Raw genomic sequence first — 18,364 nt, forward strand, 5'->3', positions numbered from 1 at the left:
GCAGCCTCTTGGCTCTTGCACTAGATGTCCCCATCTCTCCACATATCTGGACCAGGGGTGCCTTCCCTCTCCAGACCTGCTCCCAGCTCTGGATAAGGAAGGGAGGAAGTAGTGGGGCCTCTGGATGGAAGGAGGGAGGGTTGTACTGGCACCACTTGGGATGTCTTCCACCTCAGGTTCTCTATATGGTACTCTGGCTTGGGGGGTGGGGGTGGAATTGGGTGGAGGGAGGGCCAGAACTCCTTGAGTTGGAGATCCAGGCACATTTTGATTTCTTGTCTGTATCATACCGGTCGCCAGGACCAATGTACATGGTAGTCTCAAGCTACACAGCCATGTCGGTTGCTGCTCTGAACAGTTCATTGTCTCTGACTCAGGAAACAGAGGCCTGGGTTAGAGAGGGGTAGGGACTCTGGGGAAGCAGCTTCTCCTATCCAGGCAAGTAAGATGGAGGCCAGAGGAGACGCAGCAAAATGGACAGGCAGGCAGGAAGAGACAGCCTGGGGCCAATAGGCCAGGTGTCACAGAACCCAGCCAAACTGTCAGCCAAGCCTCTCCCTTTGTCCCACCACTTGTCCACATACTCTTGTCACCCATACTCAGCCTGTGTCCGCTGTCTGGCCTGGTGAAGGCACTTTTTCACTGGCTTTGGAGATCTAGTGATGCTTCCTGTGGGTGATGGGGCTACATTACAAGATGGCACTTCAGGGGAGGCTGTCTTCACTCAACTGGAGCTGAGTGGAGGCGTCATTATTGTGAGGCCCGCTCCAGCTCTAACCTCCGGCTCTGCAGCTGTGAGAGTTAGGCTGCACTGCCAAGAGAGACAGCTCTCCCCCTTCCCACCCCCGACCTTTCCCAACTGAACACAGAGCTTCAGGTACAGTCTCGGGGAACACACATCCACACATCTTCAGACTCTTTACTTCTCACTAGGTATCTGAGCAGAAGTGAGGATAGGTCAGCTGCACATTCACGCACGCACGCACGCACGCACGCACGCACGAAGAAGTCTCTGATGTACATATTGACACTTCCCCTTCAAAGGTATCACAATTTGAAAGCTGCTTTCTCTGAACTGCCTGAGCTGCTGTACACCTTGTGGCTGGTGGCTCTTATTAACTGACACTGAAATCTTTCTCTTTGTTCTGGTCCTCCCCACCCCCGTCTCTATCTCTCTGCACCCTGTTGCCATCTCTTGACTCTCTCTTCGGCTCTTCAGCAGCTGCCTATCCTGCTGCCTATGGTCAGATAAGCCAGGCCTTTCCTCAGCCACCGCCAATGATTCCCCAGCAACAGAGAGAAGGTGAGTCTTGACCCCTCCCTTCCCCACTCCCCGAAGAGGCTGCTTTATCTGGGCTTCTGGCCTCCCCAAGCCTCTGATGGAACCTTGGTTAGATGTTATGGCATAGAGGTGGATTAGAGAGCTACAGGGCTAGAAGAAGAGGTACTCTCCTATTCATACAAGGAGGTGTGCATCTTATGGGCAGCTCTGAAAATCAAAGTGGTAGCCTAGCCCAGGGGCAGATGACCAAAAGCATGCCCCAGGGTCCAGCAAGGCACCTCTCCCACTTCCCATTATTATTTGCCAGTGCTCTGACACAGCTCACATGCATGTACCTTGGTTCTTAAAAACCAACTCTTGAGAATGGGAAGGTTGTTTTCCTTCTGCTGCAAGCCCTTTCAGTTACTCTTAAATAAGTCCTAACAGAATTTAAGAATATATTTGCTGGTGGAGACCTTGTCCCTGATCCAGGGAGCTCTCTGCTTTATGGAGAACACACAAGTCCATTCTCTGGGGTGTTATCTGAGGTCCATCCTCTGTGTTCCCAAAGAGTGTGAGCAGAGCTGGGAGGGGAGCCTCCAGCAACGGGGCAGCCTTTGCAACACTGGGCACTGGGAAGGAAATGGTGATGAGCCTGAGGTGGTCGGGGAAGTGAGGTGCTGCAGGAAGTAGTGTCAACTGACCTTCCCTGAGGAGTAGGACTTGGCCAGTATGGAGGGCAGGAAGAAATAAATGCTCATGGCTGCAAGGGCCAGGAAAGGGAAGCAAGTTCATCCTGTACAGGCTACATGAACCCTCCCAGTTATTGGGAGAGAAAAGCAGTGCTCCCAGACAGGCTCCATGGGCAGGATGAGGTGTCCTACAGCTGCAACGCAGGTCTGAGGAAGAGGGTTGCCCTGGAAGGCTGTGTGCAGAAGCCAGTGTTGGTGGAGCAGGATAGGTAGGACCAGAGCCCTGGTAGAGACTACATGATGGCACCCATCAGTTTCCCTCTCAATACACAAAGATCCACAGAAACAGCAAGATGGGATACTATGTAAACCATTGTCTCAGAGGCCCTGCCACAGAGCTTGAGAAACAGGGACACTAACAAGACCCGTCTTTTCAGCCCTGGTAATAGCTACCTGTAACAAGGCCACCAAATCTGTCCCAGAAGTTGCCAATGGCAGGCTCCAATGGTTTCCAAATGTCAGCCATGAGGACTCTGCAGTAGACTGCACCAGTGATCTGGAGCTTAGGGAAACTGCTTTGGAGCCAACTGATTCAAATCCCTTTGGTGAGAGAAACCCCAAAGGACTCAAGCTCCTGAATGGTTGCAAGGATGGATTTCAAACTACATCCTCAGGCTCTGACTCCAGAATGGTCACCTTCTGCTTAGGTGATTCCATACAGTCACTCCACTCCAGCACTTACACAATAAAGACAGTGAGGACAATTCCCTAGAGAGATGTGTATATCAAATCTCACTGAGGTCTGCTCTCCTGTACCCCGTGCAGCAAATGTCTACACACAGCCTGTCTCAACCCACTTTCCACCTCCAAAGCCTCACAGGGCATGTCCCCATGCATCAGACAGCCCCCAAGGTCCACATCATCATATTTCCCCATACCCAGGACCCAGGAGTTCTGTGGTAGGCTTCTCCCACTCCTTATCCCCATGCCTAGCAGTAGCTGAGCACCAACTAGGCCCCCATCAGTGAGCTGGGCAGGGCGAGTAGTCCCTTAAGGCCTGCCTCACCCCAAAAGTCCTTCCCTGGGCTGTGGCCTTGGGGCTTGCCTTCCTGCAGCCCAGACCTTTCTCAGCTAGGCCAGAGCCACACACACACACACACACACACACACACACACACACACACACACACAGAAAGAGAGAGAGAGAGAGAGAGAGAGAGAGAGAGAGATGATAGCCTTTACTACTGGCCTTAAACTCAAGTCCCCTTCTGCTTTTTACCCCCTACCCCCAACTCCCACCTATGCTACCCTACGTATCCAGCTCTGATTTTCTCACATCTTTTCCAGCTCTGCGCAACCTTAACCATACCCTGTCCCCTAACCAGGCCCTGTGTGACAGGCCTCACTTTGTCCTTTCAAAAATATTCCATGGACCCATCCCTTTCTCCTGGCCATGATGTAGAGGCTCCCTAGGGAACAGAAGGCAGGAAAGAGTGGGGCATGGATACAGATGCTAGCAGAACCATGCTGTATACACAGTGGGTTATGGCATTAGGGACAGGTTGTGGGCTTAGAAAGAGGGAGACTAGCACATAGAAGTGGGGAGGTAGGTGCCACAAGTAAGGGGCACCAGGAACAAAAGCCGTTAGCAAGCATGAGGTGAACCTGGGGCCCAGGAGATAGGAAGAAAGGTGGGCCAGAGGCAGACAAGGTCAGGTGCCACAGGTGGTATGAAGCCTGAATGGGAAAGAAGGCTGTGTTCCCTCAGCTCTGTTGCAGGCAGTCTCTCACAGCATGGTCACCTCACCCATGGCTTACTGTTGAATGTCAGAACACACTGGTAGCTGGGGAGGATGCTCCTGTCAGCTCCTAGTCTTTGAGCTGAGCCTAAAAACCAACAGATCCCAGAACCAATCCCCAGGCCACCTGGTGTACAGATGGCTCAAGGGTCTCTGGGGTGAGTGTGGCTGCAGCTCTGCCTGAGGCTAACTGGTCACTTTCTGTCTCTGAAGCTGCATGTCACCATTGCCCTAGGTTGGACTGGATTCTGTGAATGAAGCACTGCGGGAAGAGTTGGAGCACAGGATCACTGTTAAATACGGGGACAATAGCGGCTCCTAACGTCCCAGTTAGGGTGACACAGCAGGGCATTCAGCCACACCTTGCAGACAAAACTGAGCTGACATCTCTGAAGGCTCATACAGGAGTCTACATTTGGAGTTTATTCCAATTCCAATTGAATGGGGTAGAGTAGAGCCATCAAGGAAGCCTTGAAGAGTATGAATGAGAACAGGAGGGGAGGCATATGTTGGGCCCCAGGGAGATGTGGATGGGAGAAGGCGAATGGTCCAGTCATAGCGAGTGACCTTATTGTGGGAGAGAAAACCTCTGTGACGTGGAGAAGAACCCAAGCTAGTATGGACTTGGGCCACTAGAAGGAAAAGGCCAGAAGAAATCTCAGGGAGATACAATTGGGGGAGAGGATCTGGAGTGGATCTGGAGTGGTGAAGTATGACTTAGATTTGTCCTCATTGGTGGTCCCCCCCAAGGTGGTCCTATCTAACCAGGGACCATTAAGAGGTACATTTAGCTGGCATGCACTAGCAAGAACATTGCATGGTTGGAGCAGACAGGGTTAAGAGAAGGGGCCACCAAAGTGTGGGTGGTGGTAAAGAAGCGCACCCTTGCCTAGTTCTGAATGTGCCATCCACTGGCAGAGGTCCTAGTGGGAGAATCTACCAGCTGCTGGAGAGGTCAGTGGCTTAGAAGGTGGCTTTAGTGGGCAAGGAAATATTCAGGCTCTGGGCCTGGTAGTGGTGGGGCAGTCAAAGGAGGAAGACGGTGGGAGGGCAGAAGAGCACCCAGAGCCAGTTATTTGTCCCCAGGATGGATTATCTGGCAGCCTCACTGGTTCTAGGTGAGGAGGACAGTAGCTTCTGGATGCCTAAGCCATGTAGCTGGTGGCAGGCCATGCTGCTGTCTTATGGCCTTCACTGGGGCTCATGTTTAGACATCATCACTGAAGTGACCTTAACTTTCCTCAAAGTAAAAAAAAAAAAAAAAAAAAAAAAAAAGTTTCCTCAAAGTCCAAGGGAAACACAGAAGATGCTTTTTAAGACAACAGAACAACAACTAGGGAAGATTTCCATTTGAATAGTTAAAATTGATCCTTTGGACCATTGTAAAAGACACAGCTTTATCTGGAAATTCCAGAAATACGAAGTCCTAGAGAAGCCTGGAAGTTTATGGTTCATGACAGATAGGCAGGAAGTATGAAGGCTGTAGTCTGGGTTCATATCTTGACTTTACCACCCCCCTACACACCCTGTACTATGTTTTTTGGCAGCTTAGTTTGGAACTCAGTTTCCTCAGCTGCAAAGTGGCGACAGTGTAGCTAAGTCAGAGGATGGGGTGAGTCCCACACAACTTGCTTAGGACAACCCAAGGATGTTCCCAGGCTGGAAGTGTGCTGCCTGCTATTCAAACAAGAGGAGGCAGCTCAGGGGTGCCCTGACAAACCGTGGAGCCTCCCTGAAGCGGTGCCTACACCAAATGCTGGATCGGGAAGAGAAAATCTTGCTTTCAATCATTAAGGCTAGGAAGGAGCATAAGGTATGGAGCAGGGCAGCTGCGCCTTTGGAAGGAATCTACGTGAAGACCGCAGGCCAGGCCTCAGCTGAGACTGAAAGGCAGAGAAAGTAAAGTGCCATCAGCACAGGGTGAGGGCCATGCTCTCCACCCTCCCAACAACAGGGAATACCCCCAGGGCGGGAGGAGTACCTCCAAATTCTGTGCTCCTTCCTCAGCACCTCATTTCCAGGGACACAGCTGATCAGGCCTCGGCATATTCACCTCCATTCTCTCATTGCTTGCCCTTCCAGCCCCAGAGCTGCTGCCAGGGCGTCACTGTTGATCTGTTTGCTGAAAGACCATTGAGACACAGAAAGCTTCAGTGACTTGCCCAGGGCCACATAGAGATTGAAGCTCGTACTTGGGGCTCAGTAAAGTCCCCCATGCTTTGAGGGTTGCTTCTTGAAAGAGCCTCCACCTCCTAGCCCTGCCCCTCCTTCCCCGCTGCGCTGCCTAACTCACCTTTCCTCTGTCTCTCTCTTCCCCCACCCTGCCATCCCTCTTCCCTGCCCATCCCCTCCCCTCACCGCAGGGCCAGAGGGCTGCAACCTGCTCATCTACCATCTGCCCCAGGAGTTTGGGGATGCTGAGCTGATGCAGATGTTCCTCCCTTTCGGTAATGTCATCTCCTCGAAAGTGTTTGTGGATCGGGCGACTAACCAAAGTAAATGCTTTGGTGGGTAAAGATAACAAACCATTCGGCTTCACCTAGGATGGGGGCTGCCCCCCACCGACTCCTCCTGCTCCTTCACACTGCCCCAGGTGCTCCTGGCTCAGCCTCCATCTCAGTCCTTTTCTTCTGTTCTGCTTTTCCTTTGGCTTCTCAGCTTTTCCCACCCACACTCAGCTCCGGTCTCCCAGTCCAAGAAATCTTTCTAGCTCCCAAACCCAGTTCCAGCCACCAAGAAAAGGAAGAGGTCCCTGTGGGTGGAGGTGAGGGGATAGAATGCAGAGTCAGAGCATGACTCACCTTCCCAACAGCGTCTCATGCTCAGAGAGTCTGGTTTTGAGCCTTAGGGTAAAAGCCAGTGATCCAGAGGTCTGTCAGCCTGCGGAGGCCCTATCTACCTGCCCTTCAGCCATCTCTCCACCTCTCTGTCCTGCCACATTTCCTATGCCTGCCCTGTTCCTTGCTCCCTTCATGCCATGCAGTGACCCCACCCTTATACCCACTTCAGACCACCAGAGTGGGCATTGTTGAGGAGCCAGGAGGAGATTGCCTTCAGGAAGTCTTGAGTTCTGAGCTCAGTAGAAACCACAGCTACTTAGCAGCTGTGAGCTGTGCCAGATACCACGCAATGAAGCAGTAGGGAAGGCAGAGGAGGCTGAAATGGGCATGTGGCTGGAGGGAGAAGAGGTAAAGGACAGGAAATGAGCCTTTGGAGGAAAGAGGGTTCACAGTACTAGTGAAGAGGTCTGTACTAGACTTTTGCTATTCTGCAAGGAGTCTTTGATTGGGCGTATTATATTTTGTTTTTATAAATTTGATATCTTTATTCAGAAAGGTTTAGATCTCATGGGATCCTCCCTCATGCTCACACCTTTTCTTTCAACTCCATCTTGCTCCATCTTCCTTCTTTTCATTTACCCTGTCAGAGCATCGTTGTAGTTATATCTATTCATGAGTCCCCAAGAGTATAGAACCCACAGAGTGCTTACATGGAGTCAGAGCTGGTCTGCCAAAACTTCATACAGCTCAGATTCTTGGTGTTTGAGGAGGGAGTGACAGGCTGTGATGGCCAGGGAACTTAAGGGTGGTAGAGAGAAGGGAGCCCAAAATGAAGAAGCATCCCAAAGCATTAAGTATAAGGCATTTTCCAGTATGGAATCACGAAAGTCTTGGGGACTCAGGATGTGTTCTCCAGGAGAGTCAAGATCTTGCCATCATTATGCCCTCCCCTCTGGCAGCTATCACAGGAAACTCATGTTTCTTCAATCACGTAGAGTTGCCCCAGCATCTTATTTCTCTTTGGCTATGGAAAAACAAAGAGAAAAAATGCATACCTTGCCTCTCCCTATCTGATTGGTATGTTTCTTTAAGAATTAAGATGATGTATATCAAGCTCATCTGGATGTCTGCTCCATTTGTGCTTTACCTGAGAAGCGTCATTTATACCACAAACATCATGTAAAGAACACCGCTAGGAGCCTCTAGCCACATCACATCTGCCTAATTGGCTGTCCGTTTGGACACAACCCAGTTTTCAAAGTCATTTCCCTGGTGTCCCCATGACCAAGCTTTCTTTTCTCTGTTTTGGAAACCTTCTTCTGTACACCTCTGCTCAATTTCTTCTCTTCTTAGGCTTCTGTCATGCCAATCTAGCCCTCTCCTCCCCTTTTAGCCACTTGGGTCCCCTGGCTCACTCCTACAGCAGAGCCTTCTGCCCCTCTCCCAGAGACTTGTAGTGCCAGAGCTCCAGTGAACACTCTGAACCACCTCAGTGCCCTCATTTATGAATTAGGGATGCTGCAGTTATCCCTAAGAGATCCTTAAGGGTCAATGAGGCAGTCAATGACAGAGGTTTGGCCAGAGCAAGCCTCTTGTAAATGCCACAGTTCCTCTTATAAAAGGCATGAGGCTGTAATAATGTCCTGTGCTAACTAACACCCACCCCTCAGAGGCTGTGTAACGGTAAGCAGAGCCTTCCAGAGCTTCATGACTGAGTGTGTGGCACAAATGCCCCTCCTTGGAAGGAGAGCCTCTACCTCTGAGGCCTTTCAATGTCTGGAAGCCAGCAACTCCTTGAGGGATGGGGTAGGAGGCTCTCTGGCAAAGGAAAGCAGTGAACATGGGACATGGTACCCTCAGCCCTACACACAAGGGTGCCCAGTCTGCAAACAGATACACCTTTGCCCTGAGTGCCAGGAACTTGAGGAAGCTGGATGAGGAGGGCTTGTTCCCCTGAGCTCAAACACACTCCCAGCTCCTTGGCTCCCAGGAAGCGCGTGCCTTTCCCAGAAGCTGCTGGGAAAGCTGGCTGCTGGTTTTCCTCAAACTTCTTCCAAGTGGCTATCCCTCCTTTTGGCTTCACTGATGGCAGCCCTGAGGTTTTCCCACTTTTCTCAGCTTTCCCCTTCTCCCCATCAGAAAGAGACACCGAACCTGGGTGTCCACGTAGAGTCAGTGTCAAAGGTGCCCCTGTGGGAGTGGGGAAGGGGTGCAGTCATGTGGGGATAGGTGCTTGGCTTTGCTCTTCTGTCTTCCTTAGTCTGGGGACAGCAGTGAAAACAGACTTTCACACACAATGAAAACTGCTCCGGATCTGTTGAGCACCTGTCTTTAGTCACCAGACATACAGGAGGGAGATGGCCAGAGGGGATTTGGACCGGAGGCTCCTAGCCACTTGATTTGCACGCTGATGCTGGTTTTGTTGCCTGGAGCCTGACTCTAATCACTTCTGCTTGCACTTGTGTCCATATGTGCACAAGTGAGACACATACACCCTCTTCCTTCATCTTTCATGATATACAGCTGCATGAATAAGTTGAGCAAAGCAGGAAGGGGACAAGAGGAAGACAGAAGAGCCAGATGTAGACAGTATCTGGGGAGAGTGCAAAGGGAAAAAGGAGTGAGCAGGAAAGTGAGAGTGAAAAAATCAGGAGAGCGAGGGCGTGGCTACGTCAGCCAGGGGCAGGCTAGAGGTATGCAGCAAATATCCAGAAAAGCAGCTACACGCAGGGTCTGGCCACAAAATGATCTCTTCCCTATCTTACAGCCATCTGGAGACAAGCATGCTCCGTGTATAGCCTGAGCATGTCAGCCACGCTGGGTTTCAAATGCTGCACAGGACCTAGGTCCGTTTTTACAGAAGATAAGCCCCTGAAACGGAATGAAACAAAGCTCTGAAAGTGTACTTCCTGGAGATTTGTGACAGGAAGCCATGCTTTTACTTGATGTCCTCCGTTCTGGTCCCTAGCAACCTGCCTATAAGCAAGCCCGCTGGACCACAGAAACCCCTTTCTCCCGGGCAGTTAGGGAACTGCTTACGTGATATCTATATGAGAAACTGCTTTCAGAGGCGACTTCCCAACTTAAGCCACAATCTGGTGTATCTACAGGTGTTAGTTAGCAATGAAGCGCAGAGCAGAACGGTAGTGGCAGGCGCTCCACATCCCTAGGAAGGCTGGTGCAGGACACATCACGTGGTGTGTGCTTAGCTAAGGGGCTTCCCACAAGTGGCAAGGGCTGCGCACAGCCCCAGGGGTGAGGCGGGTTTTGGGAAGGGGGTGACGGGGCGGTGGAGTGGCTTCCCCGACGTTCCTCCCTCCCGGCCCTCGCACTCCTCTCTCTCCCCAGGCCGGCACCCCGTGCCCTCCCGCTGCCAGGCCCCCTCCTGTCAGGGAGGACAGTGTGCAATAAGCTCCTCCGCCCGCAGGTGTGTCCGCCCTCTCCCGCGGGAGGAGAGGGCCGAGGTGGCGGGCCGGCCGGGGTGGGGGGCGGGCGCCGGCGCCACCGGGAGCCGAGGAGCAGTCTAGCCCGGGCCGGGGCGCCAGGCCGGGAGGGGCCTGCGGGCGGAGGGGCGGGGCTGAGGCCGGGCCGGGCCGGGGGCGGAGCCTCGAGCCCCGCCCCTCCCCTCCCCTCCCGCCCGCAGCGGCCCCGGGCGGCCCCGTGGAAACCCAGGCCCTGGTCCCTCGTGTCTCGCCAGGCTTCGTGAGCTTCGACAACCCGGCCAGCGCGCAGACCGCCATCCAGGCCATGAACGGCTTCCAGATAGGCATGAAGAGGCTCAAGGTGCAGCTGAAACGGCCCAAAGACGCCAATCGCCCGTACTGAGCGCCGGCGGGAGCGTCCCCCGGGGGAGACCAGGACTCGCACAGGTAACCGTGGGCGGCGGGGCATAGGGACGGGAGGTTTGGATGGACCCGTCGCCTTCTCAGGCCTTCCTGGGCCCGGCCCTCACCTGTGCCTTGGACCCGATGCGCCCTGATCAATCCTACTCCTGGCTCAAGGCCTACATCACAGGCATAGAACTAAGGCCATCCCGGCAGAACCGGGTTGGCTGCCCCCTCTGCCTCCAGGCCAAGAGGGGCAGAAGCGAGGAACGTTTGAAAAGATGAGCAGAGCCTTGGGCCTGCACCTTCAGGCTCCCATTGTCATTAGCCAGGGTCCCTAGGTGGGTAGATGTCCAGTTCAGGCCTTGCGGTGAGGAATGCCCTCAGGCTGAGCCTTCTCCCAGTCTCCCTGGCTCTCTTGCATGCCCAGGTCTGCTGGAAGTGTGCAGGCAGCCTCCTCCTTGACTCCTTTCCTCTGTAACTGCCCTAGTTTAGCCAGGACAGAAGGGACAAGGATTTTCAAAAGCACTTCAGCAGGAGGAAACACAGCTGGAGGACACACAGCTGAGGAAGGAAGGGTACAATGTTGGAAGTTGGGGAACCTTACTTGTTCTGCCCACGCCTGGCAGCTGGAGGCAGTTAGAAACTCCTTTTTGGGTTAAATGTTCTCCTGGGCAGAGCAGATTACTAGGAAAGGAATTGAGGGAATGTTCTAAGCTACTAAGTCCACCTCTACCACTTCCCCTGATGCTCACCTCAGTAATCCTCAGCTTAGTCACGGACCAGAGCTGAAGGCCACCCTTGGCCTCTTCTTGCTCAGGCTGCTCCACCCCACCCCGTCCTCCTTTCATTTAGCAGTATGGTGCCTCAGGCACTGTTTTGGGTACATGGTAGGGCTGGGAATAGAATGCCTAGTCTTGGTATGTATGGGAATGGTAGCTGGGCTGCAATTAGGTAGTCAGGATTGTCAGGCCAGTCTGAGTTGGTAGTGGAATAGACTTGAGAAGGTGATTGAGGCACCATCTGGAGATGAGTGGCCTCTCTCTGGGGTAAGGTCAGGGACAGCATATCTAAGGAGCAAGCAGGGGACTTAAGGTGTTGCAGGGAGACTGAGAAGTGGGAGACACCCAGGGGAGAGGGGAGCCGCTGCTTGGAGCCTGCAGGCCACTGCATGGACTTAGCTCTCTTCTGAGGTGAGACGGGGTGTCAGAGGGTTCTTTAGGGAGGCTGAGATAGCCTGTTGCTGTGTTGTTGCTATAAGGGCTGCAACAGAGATCTGCTGTATTGACCTTAATCTAGGCAGATCAGGCCGTGTGAATGTTTAGATGAAATTTGAAGGCAGAGTCAAAGCTGCTTTTCCTGACATAGCAGAAGGTGTGGAAGGGAGAGAGGACCCTGGGGTGACACCCACAATTCAGCCCTTGTGACAGGAGAACAGAGTCTGTAAGAAAGATTGAGCATGTGAGAGTTAAAGCATGTATGTGGAGATTCATGATCAGGAGTATGGGAGGGAATCTCCAAATTCTGGGTCTCTCATGTCATTTCACACTTCCCAACAGGGGTACAGACGCCAGCAGAAGACCCTTCTGTATCAGCTGGAGCAGGGGTCTTTTCCCTCTGGGTGAACATTAGCTAACACTCTGTGACCCTGGAAGAGCAAAGCTGACCCTGCCCTCCTCACTCCCCAGCCCCGCCTATTTCTGCCTTATGTGTAGATTCGGGCATGTTGGGCCACAGAATCTGAGCACCATTTTGTGCTGGGCATTAGACTCGGGGCTGGGGGTACAGAGACGAGCATGTTACACAACGTGCACACACACACACACACACACACACACACATACATACACACACCACAGGCAGTTCAAAGAGTGTGCTGTCATAGGTCAGTGGAAGGTGTTGCTAAATGATGAAGTGTAAGCTAGTCACTTAGGAGAAGGAGGCCTGAGTAGAGGCTTGAGGGACCAGGTGAAGCTGACAGCAGCCAGGTGGTGAGGAGGTGACTTCGACTAGGTGGTCACCATGTAGTAGTAAGGTGGGCTGTTCAGAGGTTTGGTGTTTTCCAAGGCCAAGTCAGAGCCACTGTAAGACATCTCAGGGGAAGAGAGATTCAGGCAAGGTAGCTGGGTAACATGGCTGGGTTTGGTTCCACAGACAGAGGCCTCAATAGGGTAGGGTTGAGGTTGGGGACAGAAAGGCTCTCCCCGCTTGCTGGTTTCCATCTCCACTAGCTATTTGGGCCTGGTGTGTGCCCAACCCGTGGAAGGCTGGACTACAGCTTCGGGTCTGGGTCATCAATGGCTAGAGTCAAGCTATTTTAGATGGTGTATCTGAATTGGTCCTGCCTGGGTCAGGATGGTGGACCAGAATGTTCCAGACTTGATCTCAGCTTGTCTGTGTCGGTCAGGACCCTGTTACCAACCCAGGGCTCTGTGCTCTGTGAGATAGCTTTCTTTAGGGAATGGATACATGGAGATTATACTGGGTGTCTGTGAGAGATGTGTATAGAAGAGATGAGGGCTGTATGAGAGAGTTCCTTGATGGAGTTCTGAGAAGAGGGGCTGTATACATTCAGGTCTGAGTCCACACACCAAAGATAGTGTCTGGCACCACAGAACAGCTGGACTGAAACTGGGGAGACCGGAAGAGCAGAGTGCGGATAGGGAGTTCTGGCTCTAGAACCAACATGTCTTACAACAGTTGCCAACATTAACACCCAATGGCAATGTACTCCTTAGTTCTTAGGACTCTTCTCGTGGCAAAAGGACCCTTTATCTAGGTAGCCTAGCAGGGATGGGGCATTGTAAGAGCTCCTGTGAGGAGCTGGAAATGCAGAGGAGGGTAGCAGTCAGGATGCATGAAAAGCAAAGAACGCACTGTGAGTTGACAGACAGAGTGGAGGCCATGTGTGGGCCTAGTTGCTTAGACAGCATAAGTAACATTGTGAGATTCTAGGCTTACTCCACTTTCAAGGAAATCAAGACAGACTGGAAGTGGACTGACTGCACAGGGGCTAGTGGGTCAGAGATCCTGGAGACAAAGTGAGGATGGGCAGGTCTTGGCACAGGTCCGGGTGCTGCAGAAAAACAGGGAGCAAGCTCACAGATAACCTTGGGAGGGGACTTAGAGCAGGATCGATCCAAAAGAACCCCAGAAGTGAGCAGCGTAATGATGTCTACAGAGGAAAGCAGTCAGTCTTAACCCTGAGGGTTCCTGCTAGGGACTTGGGACAGCTGGGAAAGCTGCTGGTGATAGTGTGGAGGAGGCGTGGGAGAATGGAGGAGGGGTCCACAGAGCCAAGGAAAGAGCAGCAGGGGCCAAGGCCAGCACACTGCCTTCTGTAGCCCCACCCTGCAGCTCTCTACATGGCCCTTTCTTAGCTGAGAGCCGCAGGCCTCTCTGAGGACCTCACAGCACAGAAGGAAGCTCAAGTTGGCCAGCTGTTGAGCGAGTAAGAGGATGAGGTAATCACAAAAGAAAGTGCTAGTGCTCAGGCATTACAGGACACCAGGGATTCTGATGTCATTTGCTCTGAATCTTGAAACAAAAGACATTGGTTTGCCAGAGCAAAGAAGTGTGAGCACAGAGGTGCCCTGTAACCCAGGAACACCCTTTCTGAGGTGGGATCCAGAGGTGGGAGGGTGCCGCCCAGGTGGACTACACTGTGGTGGCAAAGTGACTCAGGAGACTCACCTTTCCCACCTGCACAGCCCACCAGGGCACACTGGCACCCCTGCAGGCCCTCAGGTGAGGAGAGCTCTACACGTGGGGGAGAAAGAACTGAAGGTGTTGATGGAGCTTGCTCCCCGAGACCTGCTTGCTGGCTATGGTGGTGTGAGGGGCTGTTAGATTTTTTTCTGGCCCCCCCTCACCAAACTGCCTGTACCCCTTCCTCTTCCCAACGCATGGTGGGCGCCCTTAGGGGCCCCGTGTGAGGTTCTGCTCCTGTTCATGGTGTGCCATGTGTCTGCATAAGTAGCTGTGTGTGTTTGTGTGTGTTGATGTGCTCATGTTGTCTGTCTGCTGGCTTCCTCCATCCTTTGAGTTCCTTTTGGTTCCCTTATGATTTGACTGCTGTTTTTCTCATCCAAGCTTTTAGACTGATGCTGTGGTCTGGTGCTGTATAAATATTTTCCCTTTTAATTTTAACTTCTTCCTTACCCTTCTTTACCCTCAACCCTCTCCTTGTTCCTCTTCCCTCTCTAATTCCACTTGCCCGACCCCTTCCCAGCCCTCCCCTTACTCTCTTGTTCCCCCTCTCTTTCTCTCTCTCTACATATATAAATATATATATATAAATCTTTTCTTCTTTTGTCATTCAACCAAATTCCAACAACCCAACCAGGGCCAGTCAAATCCACCACAGTCTCGCGCTGAGCTAGGAATAAAGTTCACGTAATCACATGAGAGTGGAGAAAAGTCCCCCATCCGTAAGTTCAAATCAACTCAAAGTTCACAGTGTGACATGATGGCGTCATGTAACAAGGCTAAGAATCGGTTGCATGACACTTGCCGTCAAGTTTCGTGGAGGTGCTGTGATTGGAGCGTTTTTCTTGGATGTCGTACCCGTGGATGATTGGCCAGTCATGATCACACGTGCATTTTCTTAACCCTTGTGCTGCCACGGTCTCTATTGCTGTGCTCATTTTTGTTTCGTTCTTGGTGCTTGCAGTGGTTTTACTTTCTGTTGTTTGGTTTTTCTTGTTCAGCGTTTTATTTTTCTTTTCCTTTCTTTTTCTTTTTTTTTAATGCTTCTCTAGATGTCACATAGAGAAAGAAAAAAAAAAAAACCAAAACAAAAGAACAAAAAAAAATTAGTAAAACTAAAAGACAAATTCCTCAATTATCAAACATGGGATCATTTAACTTATAAACCATTCTTTTTTTTTCTTAAAAATAAGGAAAACATCTTAAAATATTTCTGCGTGGTTGATTTACTTGCACTTGAAAATATTGTGATTTTATTTTTTTCTAGAAATTTGGGGGCCTTTTTCAATTGACAGTTTCCTAGGTTTGGTCTTTTTCCAGTTAGTCTATTTTAAATCTCACCTTAAAAGGGAATATGAAAACCAAAACCAAAATATCTATAGTAACAAAATGATAAAAAAAAAAAAATTAAGCCAAAAAGCTAGAGTCCAAAGCCAGAGGTCTCTGAGAGAGAGCCTGGTAAAAATTGTAAGGTTTGTATTGTAGCTACTTCTGCTAAATTGAATGTGGGGAAGGAAGGGTGGTTGGGGTCATGGGAGGGTATTTTTGGTTGGTCTGAATGAAACAGTAGCAACAAAAGCGAAATGCATCTTTTTATTTACAACTGAAAAAGGGTCCTTGACAAGTGTTTTTTAATTTTATTATTGTTTTCTTTGGTGTTGTAATTGTTTAGACTGCTGTGTACGGTTTGCTGTTTGTTGAAGCAACAGTGTGAAAACCTGCCAGCATGGATTGACACACGCATGACGTTGTCCCCTCCAGTGGGGGCTTTGCAGTGATAATTTTCTTGATGTAACAGTCACCCCCATGTATAAGTGGAAGCTGCTTGCTAGAATGGAGATGAGCCTCATTTGTTAATTCACAATGGTTAAGCATTCGCCTTCTGATTCTAGTCAGATCATGATTTTTTTCCCCCTTAAAAACAAAACAAAAACCACCATTGGAAAAAAAAAATCCAAGAACTGTTTCAGTTAATATTTTAAGTTTAATAATTAAATCTATTTTGACCTTTTTTTAGGTTGTCCCATCCAATCCCTGGAAGTTCTGAATTTCCTCTAAATTCCCTGGCATGTATGAGAAAAGTATTATGTATGTGCATATGTGTGTGCATAGATGTATACACATACACACATATCCATGTATATATACATATGTGCAGGTGAATCTGTTCTACACATATATCCAGATATACATATATATACACACACAGCCTCGCAAATAGTTACTAACCTTGGGGAAGAAGTGGTTGGCTAGAAAGAATTTGGGAAAGCATTTGGCAAAATTTGAGCGGCAGCTAGCTCTGTCTTCCTAGTTTTCCTCAAGCTGGGGAGGAGTGGGCTGGCCTGCCACATTTCTGCTATCTTGTTTGCTAGGCTTCTGTATACATATGGTATCTGGGCTAGGTCCCTTGGGACAAGTTATAATTACAAATTTCTATCCCACAGTCCCAAATTCTTCCCTTAGATCTAGCAGTCCCTTAATCCAGAACCCTTCTTAAGGAAGCCAATCAAGAATTCTCTTCCAACAACTAAACCCCAGCTGTAACCATCACCACTAGATCACCCAGTGGTTTTTCAGTTTGAATAGAAGAATAAATTTCTTTTGGCTGTATCATGATCATGACTAATTCTCATACTGGTCTCTCTTCCTTCCCACCCACCATCCCCAGAAATCCCATCTTCCCCAGAGGCAGGGTCCTGTTGGTGTTTGGATGCATTGTTTTCACAGCTGGCTTAATCAGCACTGATTTTCTTCATTTTAGGGCAGGATGCTGAACGGGCTACATTAAAAACAAACCTCTTTCTCTCTCTGTTTATAAATGAGAACTGTTGGACGACACCTTTGACATATCAGCCAATACCAATCAAGCTGAAGACTCCAGACACTCTGTGTGACTGTAACATTTCTTCAAGGAAAGTATAGCGTCTATGGAGTACAGAGGGCACGTGTTTGGGGAAAAATACACATGACATAAAGATGACGACGAAGAAGAAAAATGAGATAAAACAAACAAACAAAAAACCTGCAACTTTAAACCGAAATAACGTGAGCCCAGATGGGGAAGCTGAAGGGCTGGGCACTAGGAGACACTGCTGCTGCCAACCGATCCTGGGGCTTTTCCAGCCCGTGGGCGCCTGAGTCAGGCAGGGGCAAGCGTACAAAGGGGCCTGGTCCCCAGCAGGCGGCTGGGAGGCCGCCACTGAGCATCTCTATTTGTCATTCCTTTAGCTATTTAGGGACCAAAGGACCAAACTTTTTATTGCAGATGTGTAGCTCTGTCAATTAGAGGTAGAATGGAGACCAACCTCCTTCCTGCCTCCTAGCTGTTCTTGAAACAGCTTAGAGCGATTCTATGAAAAAAAAAAAAAGTAATAAAAAAATAAAAAATAAATAAAAAATGAACAAAAAAAAAAAAACAGGAAAAAAAAATGCTTTGACGCTTTTAAAACAGCAAGATACTAGTTCTTTGATACTTTGAGAGGCGCTTTGATTACCCCGATTGAAGTCTCTGAAACTTTCCTATGGTTTTCTGTATTATATGTCCGGATGGAGCTGTTAAGATAAAAAGATTGGTGGATATTTGGGGAACGACAAAGATATTAAGTCATTAACCATGAAGAGTGAGAACACGAGGGGAACCAGGAGACTTCGAAGGCAAGGTAATTGTTGTGAAAAGTCTGTAAATGCTTCTAACTCTTCCCCCTCTTAAAAATCATAATAGTTGTACAGAATTTTAAAAGGAAAAAGTTTAAAATACCTATATCATAGAAGAAAAAAATTAGAGGAAAGCAAAAAACAAAAAAAGGAAAAAAAAAACCTTATAGAAGTTAGCGTTATGCTAAAATCCCAGATGTTGTAGGACTGTACTTCTGTAGAGTTTAGACTGAGCATCGATCCCGTCTCCCCGCGAGTGCTGTCGGACTCGGCCCCCAAAGGCCAGACCGGGCTGTCCAGACCTGCGGGCTCCAGCCGGAAGCGCCACTCCTCCAGGAAGCGCCTCTCCGGAAGCGTCCTGCCGCCTCTTGCTTCGCCCGCCCGCCCAGGAGCCGCGCGCACGCGCGCTCTCTCCGCCCTCCTCACCTCTGCTTCACTCGCCTTCTGTGCTTGTTCCGGAGACTTTCCAGGCCAGGGAGAACTGGGAACTTTTCATCTTCAAACAACTAGACAACACACACACACACACAAAAACCTTAACAAGAGAGAGAAACAAACAATCTTTGAAGAATTTCTGAAACTGTTTACAAGGAATTTTGAAAAACAGGGATGTTTAAATGATGCCGGCTCTGTTTTTCTGTAAATA

General features: G+C 50.1%; 1 protein-coding gene across 50 annotated transcripts in view; it reads left to right on the forward strand.

The window, feature by feature from the left end:
- Celf4 (CUGBP Elav-like family member 4) overlaps positions 1–17,512 on the forward strand; it is a 273,122-nt gene extending 255,610 nt beyond the window's left edge. For 6 of the 50 annotated variants that reach the window (XM_060377528.1, XM_060377525.1, XM_060377527.1 and 3 more), the window contains exons 10-15: positions 1,220–1,303; positions 6,116–6,259; positions 9,881–9,959; positions 10,230–10,401; positions 14,702–14,786; positions 16,826–17,512. In XM_060377528.1, coding sequence (XP_060233511.1) covers positions 1,220–1,303; positions 6,116–6,259; positions 9,881–9,959; positions 10,230–10,401; positions 14,702–14,755 — 533 coding nt within the window. In that variant the 3' untranslated portion in view covers positions 14,756–14,786; positions 16,826–17,512. Of the gene's footprint in view, positions 1–1,219; positions 1,304–6,115; positions 6,260–9,880; positions 9,960–10,229; positions 10,402–14,701; positions 14,788–16,825 lie in introns of those variants that run through there. The other 44 variants (XM_060377539.1, XM_060377540.1, XM_060377545.1 and 41 more) reach the window with 14 other exon arrangements.
- The last annotated feature ends 852 nt before the right edge of the window (positions 17,513–18,364 follow it).

The sequence above is a fragment of the Meriones unguiculatus genome, chromosome 2 (assembly GCF_030254825.1).
Source record: "Meriones unguiculatus strain TT.TT164.6M chromosome 2, Bangor_MerUng_6.1, whole genome shotgun sequence".
NCBI classification, from domain to species: domain Eukaryota; kingdom Metazoa; phylum Chordata; class Mammalia; order Rodentia; family Muridae; genus Meriones; species Meriones unguiculatus.